The 16,271-nt window shown below is 40.2% G+C and overlaps 1 protein-coding gene across 1 annotated transcript in view; it reads left to right on the top strand.

Moving 5' to 3' along the window:
* Positions 1-321: 321 nt before the first annotated feature.
* LOC126251699 (DNA-directed RNA polymerase II subunit RPB11) overlaps positions 322-16,271 on the top strand; it is a 33,007-nt gene continuing 17,057 nt past the window's right edge. Inside the window, exons 1-2 of the mRNA XM_049952292.1 lie at positions 322-522; positions 763-852. Of these exons, the coding sequence (XP_049808249.1) occupies positions 470-522; positions 763-852 (143 nt within the window). The 5' untranslated portion in view covers positions 322-469. The remainder of the gene's footprint in view (positions 523-762; positions 853-16,271) is intronic.

Genomic DNA, 16,271 nt, shown 5'->3' on the forward strand with positions numbered 1-16,271 from the left:
AATCCACTTCTTTAGCAGCTCTGGGTGCTTTAGAGGAAACCTGTTCAAAAACACCGAATTAGCAAACGCACTAAGTCTGTATTGTTGTCGTATTGTATCGGTAGTTCTATTACCTGTGAAATGGTAAGTCACTTTCCTTACTCCATCGCTTCGTACAATTGAAAGCGGAACAAGAAATCACCATTTCGATAATCCTTAATTCCTTATACACCATACAGACCGAGAGAAACTTCTTGGCAAATTCAAATATGGCGGGCGATACAGACGATAGTAATCACCTGGTAGAGCCATCTATCGGTAGGTCCGGTAGTTGAGCATCCCTCATTTCGCTAGGTTTAGACGCCTGTAAGAGGGAGTAGCAGTGTGTGAAGTCGTGTTCTGTTTGTTATGTTGTACAAGTAGTTTGTGTCACTTAGTGAGGACAGCGTGTGTACTGCTGGTGCCTTGGAAGGAGATATAACTTTGAAATATGAACGCACCTCCAACATTCGAATCATTTCTCCTTTTTGCTGGAGAAAAGAAGTACGTATCATATGACAAAATTGTAATAACTGACATGAGTTAACAGAACATCGTTTGTAGTTTTACAGCATGTAAACGTCATAGCAGATTAGGATATTGCATGGTTAAGGATTTTGGTATGGTTTATTGCACAGAAGTGTAGGGAAATGTTGCGCCAACGTATTGTTAATGCTACCAGTTGAAAAAGATTCGTACTTAGCCGAGACTATTATTAATTCAGGTATTTGACTTCGATTTCAGGATAATAAAAGAGCAAGATACGAAGGTGCCAAATGCAGCGATATTTACTATCAACAAGGAAGACCACACCCTTGGGAATATGATACGAAAGTACGTATTTTCCTCGGATGTCAACAGTAATTCCTGATGTGCTATTTTCACTAGAGTGTACAAAGTATGCTATTTGTCGATACACCAGCCTTTAGTCATGTTGAGTCATTATTTATCATCAGTGTTTTACATGAATCCGTAGGCATTACAGATAAACTATGGCAACTTGATACATACACAGTGTGACACTAAGCTTCCATAATTTTAAATAAGCTATAATGAGGAATCAGTTAAATTAAGTAAATAAATAGACCTCTTATAGATTACAAGATGAAGAAGTGGTGTACTAGACCCTGATTGAATTTGCTGATTTGCCTTAATCAATCAGATAAATGCCAGGCTGGTCTCAGTCATTGCTTAATTGAATACATAAACAAACAATTAAAATACAACAACATACATAATGAAGTTTGTGATTCACCAGCAGATGACCCTCAAGAGAGCCCTCCTTTTAGATAAGACAGCTGCAGGAGCAGGATGAGCATCTGGCTATAGAATTATGATAGTTATTTGAAACTTTCATTTTTAAAAATTCTACTCTATAGAAGCAGTTTTTCTGCAGCATCATTTTAGTTAAAACCCTGATACTATTTGGACAGGCATTAATTTTTTTTTTGGCAATTTCTTGAACAAAAGTGCACACGCATGCTTTATGCTACTGTGTCCATCGTATAGTTGTTGATTAACCGTCAATATATGATATGATGAAGTGGTGTGATATGTATAAGGAAATTTTCAGTCTGTCATAGATATAAATAAGTTACTGAGAAGAAATTGAGCTTTTGTAACAGATGTGTTCTGGCTCAACAACATTTTATTCATTGTGAAATTCTGCTCTGCAAAATGAATATATTCCTGTGAAATGTGCCAGAAAATAACAAGTAGTAAGTAATTACAGAGAGAATAATTGTAAAATGTGCATATGACAAACTATTTAGTCTACTCAGTACAGTAATTTATGTATTTTCCGATGTAGAGTTTCTTATGTCCATGCACTTACATGGTCATTCTCTGTTAATTCAACTAAAATAAGACATTCTCTCATTTACCGTCTCAGAATTTGGTGAAACCTGGGTTATTTTTTCCCCCTACAGAGGAATGTAATTATACCAAATTTTAGCATTTTATCTCTGTGTTTCCATTTTACATCATTTCAAATTTGGGAAGTTTTGATAGGCTATTTTATTATCAGAATGGTTCTAAATGGCACTAGCAAAATTTTTGAAAAGAAAGAAGGTCAATTTTCCATTTATCAGTCAATTTGGTAATTTTACACCTTATAAAGTATGAAGATTATTACTAAAGTTGCCTAAATCCATTAAATAAACCCATCAAAAGCAATAAAAAGATGTATTCATACAAGTTTGTGTTTTGTTCTGTGAAAGTGTGGTTCAGCATTTCATTGAACACCACACAAAGGGAAGGAACCAATCCTCAAAGTACTTTTCTCAGAAATGATCCTTCAAGCATAGGATATCACTTTTTTTTTTTTTTTTTTTTAAGTGTTGTTCTTGTTCCTTGGTAGTATTTTCTCTGCTATACTGAATGTTTTAGATCAGCATTTCGTGTGTCTCTGAAAATCTGTTACTGTTCAAATATTTGTACAGATAATTTTTTGACTTAATGTTTTCAGTATATATAGTCCCAGTGTTAAAATGCAAATATTTGCATTTATTAGTCATGTCTTCTGCTCTATGAACTTTATAAATACTATTTTCATAGAAGTAAAGTGCCCATCTCTAAAATTACTTGCACCACATAATGAGAAAGAGGGATATGCAGTGCAGAAACAATACTTTGAAAATTAGATGAAAATATACAAATAAAATATAATTTGTATCAGATGCTGAAGCAGAAGTTGTCAGACAATGTTGCCACATATATGCAGCTCGGTGGCATAAAGAACATTTTACACAAATCTTAATAAATAAAAACCAGACGATTACTTTATTAAAATAAAAAATTTGAAATTCATTTGAAGTTGCTGATTACTCAGTGCAGCAAGGTCTGAATGTTTTGTAAAGAATAGTGGTTCTTAGCAGACTCTTGTGTAAAAAAGAGGAATGAAGCTGAAATGTGAAGTAACTGATCATTTGTTTTTCAAAGTAATGAAGTGTAGTGTTTAAAAGATGACACACACAGAGGAAAAAAAAAGATAAATTGATTTTCAAGCAGTTTACATGAAATACATTCAGATTTTAAAAGTGAGAATCCAGAAACTAAAGTAGGTTTTTTAAATTCTGTTCAGTCTGCTACAGATATTGCAATTTAGCTAGCTCTGATAGTACACTCAATGAGCCTGCCCTATTAATCAGAACATAAATTTAGTATTCAGTGCTATGTCATTTAAAAAACACTGTAAATGTTTAAAACATGCTATTGTGTGAAACTAAACACAGCTACAGCACAATAATGAATGCACTCCAAAATAAAAAAAATAAAAAGTTTCTTATAACAAAAAATATTAGTAACTATGATGAAGCCAGCTAACACAAATGCTCATATGTTGTGCAAACATAGTCATTATTGAAGTGGAATAACTTCCTCCCCACATTTATGCTACCAATTCTCAATCAGAATATTATCACACACTTGAAGGATCATTTGATGTAAATGTTATCACAGTATCAATGGGATTTTTTTTAAATTGCTGTTGGGTGAGGTAATTCTCTAAGTTTAATTACACAGGCCAAGGAAAAATTTTTTAATCAACTTTTTTACTTTGATAGTTGATATTTATAGAGTTTTATTAGCTGGATCCAAATCTAACCTTAGTATTTTTGTATTACCCAGAGTTTTTGAGCAATATGCTTTTTATTATATAGTATAAAAATCCTATGCTATACGGTAAATGGGGAAATTAATGAAACACTTTGTTACAACATAAGCATACTTTGTATTTACAGTGAGCTACTTAAAACAATGATATGTGTTAATAGAGGTTTCACTTGTCAGCTGGAATTGGTTTGTATTTTGTTTCTCAGTTTTCATTGAAGCTTCTTGTGTAGCTGAACTTCTCGGTGAAGTGACCATCAGTACTTCCCCATCATGTTGGTGTTCCAGCAGCCTTGGTAGCGTTTTTCCATCACATTAATGTTCTGGTGAAAACGCTTTCCTTGCTCTTCACTAACATCTCCCATATTGTCCAGGAAGTAAAGATGACTGTTCAAAAAGTGAACTTTCAGGCTCATTTAACATCCTAAAGTTTTAAACTTCTTTAACATTGTAGCTATAATAGAAACATATTCTGGGTCTTTCTCATGTCCTAAGAACTTTGTAATAACTTGCTTGGATGATACCCATGCTTCTTTCTCATTTAAGGTCATTGTGGATTCAAAGTTAACATCAAACATCAATTTTATCATGTCAGGTCTGACAAAGACGCCTTCTTTTCGTTTAGCTTCTGAAAGGTGGAAACTTTTGGCAGAGATACTTAAAACATGGTCCATCTTTAGGCAAAGCCTTTGCATACTGTTTCATTAGGCGTAACATTGTATCTAGAGGTTGTAGGAATATGTTTTTTGGATCTACAAGGTTTTTGCGTAGAATGTTCTCACCAGTTTTTAAAGACTCCCTCACAGGGAATCTTTCCCATTCACACAAGAAACATGGAAATTTGGTAAAGCCACCTTGCTGACAAAGGAGCATGCATGTTACTTTTAGATCGCCACATATCATCCAACTATGAGCAGAATAGCCTATTTTACTTAGCACTGGTTCTAGGTGTTTGAATAGAGGTGGAGCCCCTCCACGCCCACACCGGCATGATGGCCAACACAAAAGGCCTACTGCCATCTCTGCATAAGGGTTAGTATTCACTAAAGTGAGGTGTCACAGGATGTGGGTACTGCGATGTTTGCGTACGTCTGGTTAAGATTAACCATTAATACGCGCTCATCTTGAGATAGATTGGTCGAAATCTGACGAAGGGAAGCGGTTTTAAGGGCAGAGGAAAAAAAGTGCCAAGGCAAGAGCCAAGGGAAAAAAACCTCTGCGATAGTTAGGTCGGGTGGTAAGAGCAGTAGCGGTTGTCTTGCTGCCTGCGATAGGTTGTGCAAGGATAAGCTTTGTTAGTAGTGGGTATCATGCATGTCGATACCTTGACATTGTGCGTTTGTGCTGCTCGGCGGCTGGCGCTGGGTGCTGGTACAGAGTCCTCGTTCAGCATCAGCAACCTGCAACAGTTAGGTTTGTTATTGATCTTGTGTCCGATAGGTCATATACCGGAAGCACAGTGTGAGGGAATGTTGGCAGATTGTTTGTGCGTCTGTGGGCGAGCTCGTCGGTGTCCCTGCTGTGGCCTGTTGGTCGGCTCTAATAGCAGCTGGTAGTTGCCAGTCAGTGTTGCTGATATGCAGGGGCTTATCGACATTTGTTGCTGTTTGCATATGTTAGTTTACCATAGGTGGCTATGCCCTAGCTAGCAGTGTCTTTGGCCGCTTGTGCTTCCACCTGTGGTTGTGATCGTAGTTTCCCAGAGTGAGGATGAAAGGATTGTTAGAGTGCCTCGAGTTCCTGTATAGACGTGTGGCGTGTTTTTTGAATACTTCCTTGAGGGTATCAAGGCGGTATTCATGGTAAAGATCCACAGTGCGTGTGTAGCGTGGAGCGTTGCTAATGGTTTGTAGCACCTTGTTCTGTATGATCTGCAGGCGGCGCAGTCGTGTAGGAGCTGCATATCCCCAGACAGGAGCTGCGTACGTCATCAGAGGTCTAATCAGTGTCATGTATATGGACCTCGGCACCCTCCTATTCAGTGTGCTTTCCCTGTTGAGCATTGGGTAGAGCTGTTTGAGCCTCGCGTGCGCTCGGTTGGCAACGTATTCGATGTGGTCCCCCCATGTAAGTTTCCGGTCCAGCTAGACACCAAGGTACCTGACTTTCTCTCCGAAACGTATTGGGCGTGTATGTAGTGTTATTGGTCTACAGTGTTGGTGTTTGCGCAGTAGTTTTGGTCTGCGTGTGAACAAAACTGCTTCGCACTTGTCGCTCCAACCAAGGCTCAGCTGTTCTGAGTGCTGTCTGTATTCGTGAATTGATGTTCGACGGTTTCCAGTCTTGCGCGAGGATGGCTGTGTCATCCACGTAGATGGCTAACATCGCGTTTTGTGTCACTGGGAAGTCATTAATGTACAGATTAAACAAGATGGGCCCTAGGATGCTTCCTTGGGGTACTCCAGCTTGGATACTGTGTTGTGTTGATTGTTTATCCTGCACGTTAATGTTGAAACCTCTGTTCGTGAGATATGAGTGTATGAGACGTAAGAGTCCGTCTGGGAAACCAGCTTCGCTTAGTTTGCGTATGAGTCCGTTGTGCCAGAGAGGATCGAAAGCCTTTTCGATGTCTAGGAACACGGCCCTTGTGGCTTTGTTCATGTTGTAGCCGTGTGTTATATGTTCGACTACGTGGAGGAGTTGTTGTGTTGTCGAGTGGTGATTCCTAAAGCCGAATTGCTCAGGTCTTAGGGTGTCGTTGGCGATGCAATGCCTAGTGATACGTTTTAGTATTACCTTCTCAACAATCATGCTGAGCGAGCACAGCAGACTGATGGGTCGGTAATTTTGTGGGAGGGAGTGGTCTTTCCCTGTCTTCCTGAACATCAGGACCTTGGCTGCCTTCCAAAAGTCAGGGAAGTGTTGGTGTGTCAGGATGGCATTCGTTAAGTGTGTGAGGTATTCTACGGCTTTATCCGTGAACTCCTGGAGGACACGGTTTTGAATGCCATCAGGCCCAGGGGCTTTTCTAGTGTTGGTGTGCTTGATAGCCCATGTGATTTCATTTGTGCTGGTACGTCTTATTTCGTTGCGCGAGGGCTGGGCTACAAGTCGTGTAACCTCCTGGTCCGTTTCAAGTGTGAATGCTGGGTCTGAAGGAACCAGATTCGGCATGAAAGACGCTGCAAGTGTTGTGGCCATAAGCCCTGCCTTCTCCGTCGCAGAGTAGGCTGGTCCGTCTGGTCCTTGTAACGTGGGAATGTAATGTTTCTCCCTGGTGAAGTGTCTGGCCAGCTGCCACACGCCAGGACGTGTGGTATCCAGCCCAGCGAGTTTCTGTTCCCATTGCTCGTTTCTGAATGTTTGTATTTTATTCCGTATTATGCCCTGGAGTCTGTTGACGTGCAGTTTATAGAACGGGCGCCTGGTACGCTGCCAGTATCCCCTGAGGCGGTTCCTCATTGAGATAAGGCTCAGGATTTCCTGGGGCAGGGCCGTCGAGTGTTGTTTTGGTGTTGTAAACGGAATGGCGTCAGTCATTGCGTCTTGGACGGCAGTTGTGAGAGCCTCCACAGCCTCATTGATTTGCTGTGTGTTGTTAATTTCGTGGGTGTCAGGAATGTGACTATCAAGCGTTTCCTTGAACAGTGTCCAATTCGCACACTTGTAGTTAAGCATCCTGCGTGGTTCGATGTCCTGCAGTATCTCTTCCATGTGCAGTATTACAGGCATGTGGTCTGAGTCCAGATCGTTTTCAACCGTAAGGTTGAGTATGCATGTGGTGCCCTTTATGAGGGCTATGTCTAACACGTCTGACCTGTGTTGAGCCTGTGTAGGCACGAACGTGGGAACGTCCGGTCCAAGTATAATGTAGTTTCGGCCTAGTGCGTGTTCGTACAGTTTCTTGCCGTTGGAGGTTCGTATTCGTGAGTTCCAATCAGGGTGTTTTGCGTTGAGGTCTCCAGTGGCAATTACCCGCGGTGCTATGTTGAGTACTGTGCTGATATCGCGTGTTACTATGTTTTTAGGAGGATTGTATATCGATATCAGTGTGGTGTTGGCTCCGTTGAACTTGACCCTGACGGCCGTAGCCTCTAGTCTTTCAAGTGCTGGGAGCTTGATGTTCGTGTGTTCTATGTCTGTGTGTATGATGATTGCCGTGCCGCCTGCCATCCGCTCAGTCGGTACGGTAGACACAATACCCTGGGATGTTTTGTTGTTTGCGAGGCGTAAGCAGTGTTTCGTTCACAAGAGCGATTCGGATAACCTTTCGCTCCATGAACGCGGCCATTTCGTCTTTTTTGCTTGTGATCCCGTTGGCATTCCAAAACAGGATCTGTGTGATTGTGTTTAAGTCTGCGTTTCAGGGCTGGTGTGGTGTATTATCCATGTAGTAGTGTAAAAAGTGGTGTGATAGTGGCTTGGAAGCTAGTCCAGTTGAGCGTGCTCGACATGAACTGCATGAAGAGTTGTGAGACACATCCCATAATCTTCGTGACTATTTCGGTGGTCGTGCGTCTGGGGAATAATGTTTCCATTATTCTCTGGAATGTTGTCATAATGTTGGTAATGTCGGCCTGCGAGTTATTCGTCGTGTTAGCGGCCGCTTGTTCCTGTGTTGGCGTCTGGTGAGGGCTGGCCTGAGTGTCGGCTGTTCGTGTGGCAGTTGTGGGCGCCTGTGCATTCTCTGTGGTGAGTGGGTGTGTTATGTGGGTTGTTGAGTTGGTGTCCTGTTGTCTGTGTACTTGTTGTGGTGTGGTCGTGTTCCTTGTGCTGCGGCTGTTTCTCCTTCTCCTCCTCTGGTGCTGTGGTCGTCCCTATGTAGGTGCGTTTTCTGTAGCCTGTGGTGGGCTGCAGTCCGCGATCTCAGGGGGTAGGGTGTTGTTGCTGGTTCCGTGTGGTGTGCCCGGTGCGGGTGTGGTGTCAGGTGTTGTGTTTGTCTGTTGTGTGTCTGTTGCTGGGGATGTTTGCTGAGCGTGTCCTGAGCTCTGGGGCTCCTCTGACCGTCCCGCGCTGCTGGGGCTGCCAGCGACCACTCCAGCGAAGGATATTCCATTTCTTACTGGGCGCGGGGGCGGTTTCGGAACTGTGATGGCGGTAGGTTTGGTATGTTTCGCTATTTTGCGCCTCAGAGCTGCTTTGTAAGCAATGCACCCTCTGTAGTTTGCCGGATGGGCAGCACCACAGTTGGCGCACTTGCGAGGTGCTGTATGGGGGAGTTTGCAGCGTTGGGTCGTGTGACCGCCAGCGCAAATGCGGCAGCGGGGTGTGAGACCGCATCTGATACCCACGTGCGCAAAGCGCTGGCAGTTATGGCATTGTTGGGGGGTGCGCAGCGTGTTGTAAATCTCTACATTGACGACCATGTGAAGAAATAGCTTTAACTCCAGCAGGTCGTGGGACTTGGTGGTGTCGGCCAATTCCGCCATGTAGTTATGAGACGGTCTTGCTGTGCCGAACTCTGACATTCGGTTTACCTGAATGCACTCCGACCTGAGAGCAGAGAGTTCTTCATGTACTGTCGGTCGGGGTTCGTGAGTCTATCCCCTTGATCACGTACTGCTGTGTTTTTTCCAGGACTGTCCTGTACGTGAAGTGCTCTACCTTCCTTTCTTTAAGAAAGTCCAGTAGATTTGTGTAATCTGACTTGTTCGCCACGTACAGTGCGGCGTGTTCCCTAGTGAGCTTCGAGTAGTATGTTGTGGGGTTGTGTTTTTTGTTAAATTCCTTGTTTAGGAGACTTTGGTCTCCGTAGTTGTGTATGATGACTGGTGAGAATCCAGTCGCGGTATTGTTTGTGTTCTGCGTAGCTGCTTGTATATTTGTGGATGCTGCAGTCGCAGGGTTGTTTGTGTTGGTTCCTGTGTTGCCTTTGTTGTTGGTTCGCGATGTAGATGGTGTTGGCAACAGCGCTTGGCCGTTGGCTCGTGAGTTTGTGGGCTCACTTGTTTGTGTATTTGGCGGCTGTTAGCATCTTGGGCCGACCTGCTGCCACGGCCCGTCTTTGTCTGCATTGGTTGTGTCCTCTGTCGGCTCTGGCTCCGGTTCCGTCGGTGCCTGGGCCACCAGAGGTGAAATAGGGGGCATGTCCTTCGGTTTTTCAGCAGGTGCCTGTGTGTGTGGTGTGGATGTTTCTGTCTGTGTGTGTTCACTGCCCATCAGCTCTGCGATCAGCTCCTGCTGTTCCGCGATCTGTTTGTCCTTCAAGGCAACCTGCTCTTGGAAGGTGGACAGTGGGATGGAAATGATGGCGGGAGTAGCCGGCATTTCCGCCTCTTGTGCTGCAGCTTTGCTGCGGGTAAGTGGTGGGGAAGCACAGGAAAGATCGGACATCTTTGCTGTTTCAGGAGTTTTTATTTGGATAGGGAAGGATGCGCGACAATTTTGCTCTTTTCACGAAATGACAATATTTGCTTTTCCGGCGAAAGTGCTGTGTATCGTGTCCCTACAGAAGAGGGGTGTCCCTACTACCTATCTGCGCGGAGTGCAATGCGCGGCGCAAGAGAGCGCGGGTTGAAGAGAGCGGCCTACAGTGCGCGGGGTTATCCGACGTGAACGGGCCCAACACAGATTACCCTACCAAAGAACGGGAGAGTCCCGCTGGGGAGATTTGCAACCGAAGTTGCTGGAAGTTGAGCCGAAACTCTTGGCACTTAGTGTCCGAAAGCGTTAAGTGGCTTGCGCTAGTTCGTGCCACTCAGTAGAGCATCACCGGCAGCTACGCCAGTTGCAGCTTATTTGTGACCACTCCGGGGAGCTATCAGACGGGCAGCTACGCCAGGTGCAGAGAGCAGCGTCCGCTCGGGTCAGCTGCTCGACTGCGAGTGCCGCTACTGGTTTTAGGTTTTCATAGCTTTCTTTTATATGTACAGAATGCCATAGATGCATAAATGTTACCGTTGTGTAATAAAACTGGCTTTAAACTAGTATTGGATGAATCAATAAATAGCCTCCAGTCTTCCTTTTTGTATTCAATGCCAAACTCATTCATCAGACCAGGAATGTCTGAGCAGTACACTAAATCACCTTCTTGTTGAAAAATCTTGGAAAAGTACTGGTCTCTCTTTCTATACATGTATATGCTGGTTCCAGCTGCCAATAAGTTCTTTTCTTTTAATCTAGAGCCAAGTAATTCAGCTTTTTCTTTCATTAAGCCCAGATCCCTTACTAAATCATTAAGCTTGGTCTGAGTAAACAATTTGGGCTCTAGACTTTCTGTATTACAATGGACTTCATCACCTGGTTCACGTAAATCACATTGTATGTCAGTAAATACTTCTGTTGGAATAGAATTTAAATCTGGTGGTTCTGGAACCGGCAAATCTACACCATGCCCTACTGGTCAGATGGTGGATGGAAGGTTAGGGTAGTTTATTACCTTCTTGTTTTTTCGAATTATGACCAGTAAGATCAACACTGCAAAAGTAGCAATCATTGGAATGATTTCTTGGCTCATTCCATATCATAGGAACACCAAATCTTTAAGGCATTTTTCTCCTTTTTGGACCATTTTCTCAGATCTTCAACACACACATAACAGAACTTACGTGGCACCCAAGATTTATCTTTATCACCAAGTTTAGATCCAAAGTATGATAGATGGACCATTTTCACGAAGTCTGTAATATTTCTTTGGTGTCTTTTGTCAAAAATTCACCACAAGTACAACAAAAACTGTCAGCAGAGTTTTTACAACCACAATTAGACATTGTACTGAGCACATGTACAGGAAACAGTAAAGAGAGGTTAGGTTGACAGTAAACAAAACGCCATCTGCTAACACAAAAATAGAATTGATCTTTTTTTTTGCCAGAAAATGTTTTTCAGCAGTGCTGCCAATGTCATCTACATTCATTACACCTCCTTTTTAAATTATTTTAACTATATAAAAGCTGTTAAATTTATTAAATTAGCAATTTTTTAAAGAATTTAACTGTAAAATGTGAAGAAATGGTGGGTGATGACAGTTTTTTAAGTATCATATTTGGATTTCCCACCCTAAAAACATAATAATAAGGTATTTTCAGCAAAAAAGTTTCTCCATTGTTGGCCTGTGTTATTTAAAGGTCGTCTTGTCGTGACCATATTGTCCATGACCTATGACATTTCCCTTTTGCCACATGCTCAGTGCATGCATTTTGCCATTTGTTGCATGGTTTGTAAAGAAAATATTATTTTTAGAAATGATAACACTGAAAACATAAATAACTGAAGCAGTTATTTAGAAATATTTTAACAAAAACAGATTTTTTTAAGGTGACGAAATGAAAACTAACCTAAATTTCCAGTGTAGCAAGAAACTCATAAAGGAATGAAAACTCCCTCGTTTCATTTTTCCATTTGATAGCCCGTGCTTTGAGTGTTATTTTGGAAAAAAAGATTTTGGGTATTTTTCCCGTACTATGATATTCATCACAATGATGAAACATGTTTCTTATGAAATGAAATATCAAAATATAAATACACTTCTTTTTGTGAATTTACTTAAAGCTATTAGGCAATATCACCTACAATCTATATACTTTGGATTATAATTTTACTAAATTTCATACAGATTGATGAATGAAAAAGATTGTTATTTATTTTCAGAATGTTGGGGAGTGTTATTTTTTGCCATTATAGTGTTAAAAATGACAAGGACTTCCATTCTTTAAAATGCTATAAAATGAAAACTAAGGCAGATAAAATGCTAAAATTGGATGTGATTGTTATCTATGTAGGGAGAACTAAGTAGTAAAGTTTCATCTCAGTACTGATATATAGAGATGATAGAACTAGTTCTCTAGTAAGATTCTTTTTGGAAACCATTCATTGTTACTCGTTCACTGTTCTTTTTCTGTCTAATTGTACGTGCTACATGGCTTTTAGGTGAATTTCCAAAACAAAATGTCAAGTATGCAAAAATGTTACTTCTCCATGATAAATTCATTGCTTACTCTATGTAGACAAGTTGTTTACATTGATTTCCTTCACTGACTATATTCTTAGAAGGTATTGCAGTAGTTGGCTTACGTGACGCACCAGAGACCGCAAGTCAAGTAGGGAGAACCCGGAGCAGACTGAACGGAAGTATGGATTATGGAACCTGTTTATAACAGTGCAGACCTCCCCAGCCGTTGTTCACTTTTGAGACATAGCAAGTACAGTGTTTTTGTTTTGAGAAAATAATATATGCTGGTCTGCTTTACTAGCTTGAAATAACTGAAAATAAACAGACATATCTGTCCAACAATGTTTTCTTTTACAATGTGCAGGTGTGTAAATTGACTACACATCAAAGTACCATACTACCTGTGTGGGAAGTGAAGATATATTTGGAAAAATCCTTACTTGTGACACAGGAGCAGAGAAATTGCGTGCTAAAATTAGGTTTGTATCAGCAACAAGGACACCACATAATACTCTCAGAGGTCATTGTTGCTTTGAAGACATTTACAGCGAATAAAGATAACTAATTTTTGAACATTCAGTAGTTGAAAGGGTCCCGAGTGTTAATGCATGGCATCAATGATCAGGTAATTTAAGAAAGAGAACTTCTGATCAATCACAGGCAGCTATTAACAGGTCAGAGTGAAATGAATATGACATTCAAAAATTCGTTACATGTAATTAATATACTTAAAATATAAATTTTATTCACAAATGTATTTGAAAATAAGAAGAAAATTAAAGTTCACTATTATAGTAGTCAGCGTAAGATGATCCTTGACAGTTAGCACTGCTGTTGACAGCTTTAAGCTGTGAAGCACAAATGACTGCCGGTGAAAACACTAGCCATGTGTACAGCTGATAACACTGAATCATTGCCATAGACACATTTACAAAATTGCGTTACATGATTGGTTGAGGTGGGTGCGTGAAGCTGCTGTGCCCTACCCAGCACAACTGTCAGGGATCAGCTTACACTGACTCGATTTCAGTGCTGATAATTTATGCGTATTTCAATCATTTAACTCACTATGGAAAGGGGCACAGAAAAGTTATCAATGAAACTCGTGCTGAATGGCTTCTTGGTTACAGTAAATCTATAGTTTCTTTGAAAACAGCATAAACTGTGACAACATTTAAAGATATGTGTTTTGATTGAGAATATTTTGGAAAAAGATCTTTTGTATCTACCTTGCACACACAAGTTTTAAGAGAGGATTATATCAATAGTTTTTGAATTAACTCTAAACTCCCTTCTCGGAAGAACCACCTCATGGACTATCTCTCCTTGCTACCAGGGGGTCCATCGAGCAAGGTGGATGGTAAAAGCAGTTTGTGTATTGAAAAAGTATATATTCCTTGATGAAGTTTAATTACAACTGCAAGAGGCATTTATCGTTCCTGTCTCCTGTTCTTTGCATTAATCTTCTGAATCAAAACTGAAAACACTCACTAGACTGATTTGTTAAGCACAAACAACAGACAAAAATTAGTAAGGCTCAAGTGGGGATCAGTCAGATCCCAAAAATTATAAACCCATAACCTGGGGTTGTGGATGACTTTTCTAAACTGTACCCCTTTTCCTAAACCTCTCCAGTCCTTTTCTTTCACCCCTTTTCTTTCCCCTTTAATTCTTCTGCCAGGAGGAGGAGGAGCCACTGGCTCCAAAAGCTTGTAAAATCCTTGTGTGTGTGTGTGTGTGTGTGTGTGTGTGTGTAATATTTTGCACTGATGATGCTTGGTAATTGTGAGGAAATGATTCTTGTCTTCTTTTCAAGCTGTTTTCATTGTTTAAAGCCTACAAAGATGTCTTTATATTTCAGCTTTATTCATTTGAGAGGTTCAAAACTGCTTTTGCTTTTTTTATTCCATGTAATTTTCTCGAAACTTGCATGCTTGTAACATTGATATTATGTTTTTTTGGGCTGCTTAATTAATGTCTTTCAAATGTTTACAGTTGTGCACTATGATGATCACTTCTTTTGCTCATGGTTTTCTACAGACATCTTTATATTGTCTATGTAGTACTTGTTTATTTTGTATTATATTTGTCCATTTAATATTTCCAATTCTTCTCCAGCTTCACATTTCAAATCCCCGCTCCCTACTTTATTTTCTAATTTTTTTCACTTACTATTCAGTTTTCTTGTAATTCAGTGCTGTAAAGACACACATTTCGAAATTTTCTGTTCAGTTATAGAAGGCAGATGTTTTTGTTGCTATCTTATCTTGTGTGGTTTCACATTCCCAGATGAATAGTTTCCATTCTTCTTAAATAGCTTCTCCAGTTTTAATTTTTAGGTGATTGTTCTTAGGGCTTCTACTCAACACTGTGACAACTCAAAGATGGACTGATAGAATCGTTAGTGTTGACTCTCAAGAGTTACACCCCAGTCTCGAAGAGCTAAGAGTGTCACTGTTATTTATTGACATTTTGGTATGATGTTATGGAGAATGTGCCACCTGAAGACTGTACTGATGAAACCAGTTATCTCTTCTATACTAATAATAAAACTGTAAAACTGTTGTCTGTCTGTTTGTGTGTTTAAATGTGCTTATCTCTAGACCTACTAGGCAAATTTTCATGGGGTTTTTGCAGGTAACGTGTAGACTTTATTTTATCAAAATCAAATTTCAGTAAGAAAGATACAGTAATTTAAAGTTTTAGTCTGTTCTGCTGAGTAGATCAGATGTTTACCTTAATGATGGCAGTGTAGTACACCAAAGAACCAACAGATGGTACTCTTAAGCTTCACAGTACATCAAAGAACCAATAGATGGCACTGTTAGTCTTTTACCTTAGTGCCAGAAATATTTTCGGAAGTTTACAGCAGTGTCACAATCTTATCTTTATGAATACAAACACATTGGGTAGGATATATGGATTTACTGGTTGCACTTTGTATATTAAAATCTTAACTCAATTGCTTTGCTTCTTTTCATAAGTTTCAGTTATATTACACTTATTGGCTAGGAAAAATGAATAATTAAGTGATGCTGTAAGTGTTCCAGTTTTACCAACTGAGGTATGGAAGCCAAAAAAGCAGTGGTTTGGAAAGGCCCTTGTTCAACTTCAGTTATGAAGCACAGGCATATAGCAACTTGTAAATGTAATTTATTGAACGGGATTATGTTTTTTATACAGTCAACATTACTTTAGTCTGTTTCATTTATTCATAGGGTGAATTTTGATCTTTCGTGCTTTTGATTTTTCTACTTTTAGTGGAAAGGTTTTGTTAGCATTCTTTCCCTTTTATACTTTTATTCTAGTCTGAAAAATTTCCTTCACTTTCTTCGTTATGTTGTTATGCTACTGAATTATAATTTAACTATTGTTTGAAGTTTGTAATTATTACAAGTGGTGTGTCCATTTTGTCTCCAAAATTGTTATTCTGTCTTAAGGGGAGTTGGAATGCCCTATCCCAACAATGTTACATTTAGTGACTTGACTTACCTGTATTTTGGTAACCACTATAGCCATTGACATGAAACTGTATGTTCAGAGTCTACTGAACTCCTATAATTGCATTTCAGCCACTGCTTTCAGAAATACAATTTTTTAATTACACAGTTAAAATTTTGTGTATTATTCTAAATAATTTTAATTATACATAACATTATGTTCTTCTTTTAGTTCAGTAGATTCAGGACATGTATGTTATTACTCCCTGAAAATTTGAATACTTGAAGTGGTTTCTGAGATTTAGGGAAAAACGCAACAGAAAATGTAAATTTTCAGGAACAGCTTGTAAAGTTTCAGAAGACTGTAACTCACT

The sequence above is a fragment of the Schistocerca nitens genome, chromosome 1 (genome assembly GCF_023898315.1).
Source record: "Schistocerca nitens isolate TAMUIC-IGC-003100 chromosome 1, iqSchNite1.1, whole genome shotgun sequence".
Classification (NCBI taxonomy): Eukaryota; Metazoa; Arthropoda; class Insecta; order Orthoptera; family Acrididae; genus Schistocerca; species Schistocerca nitens.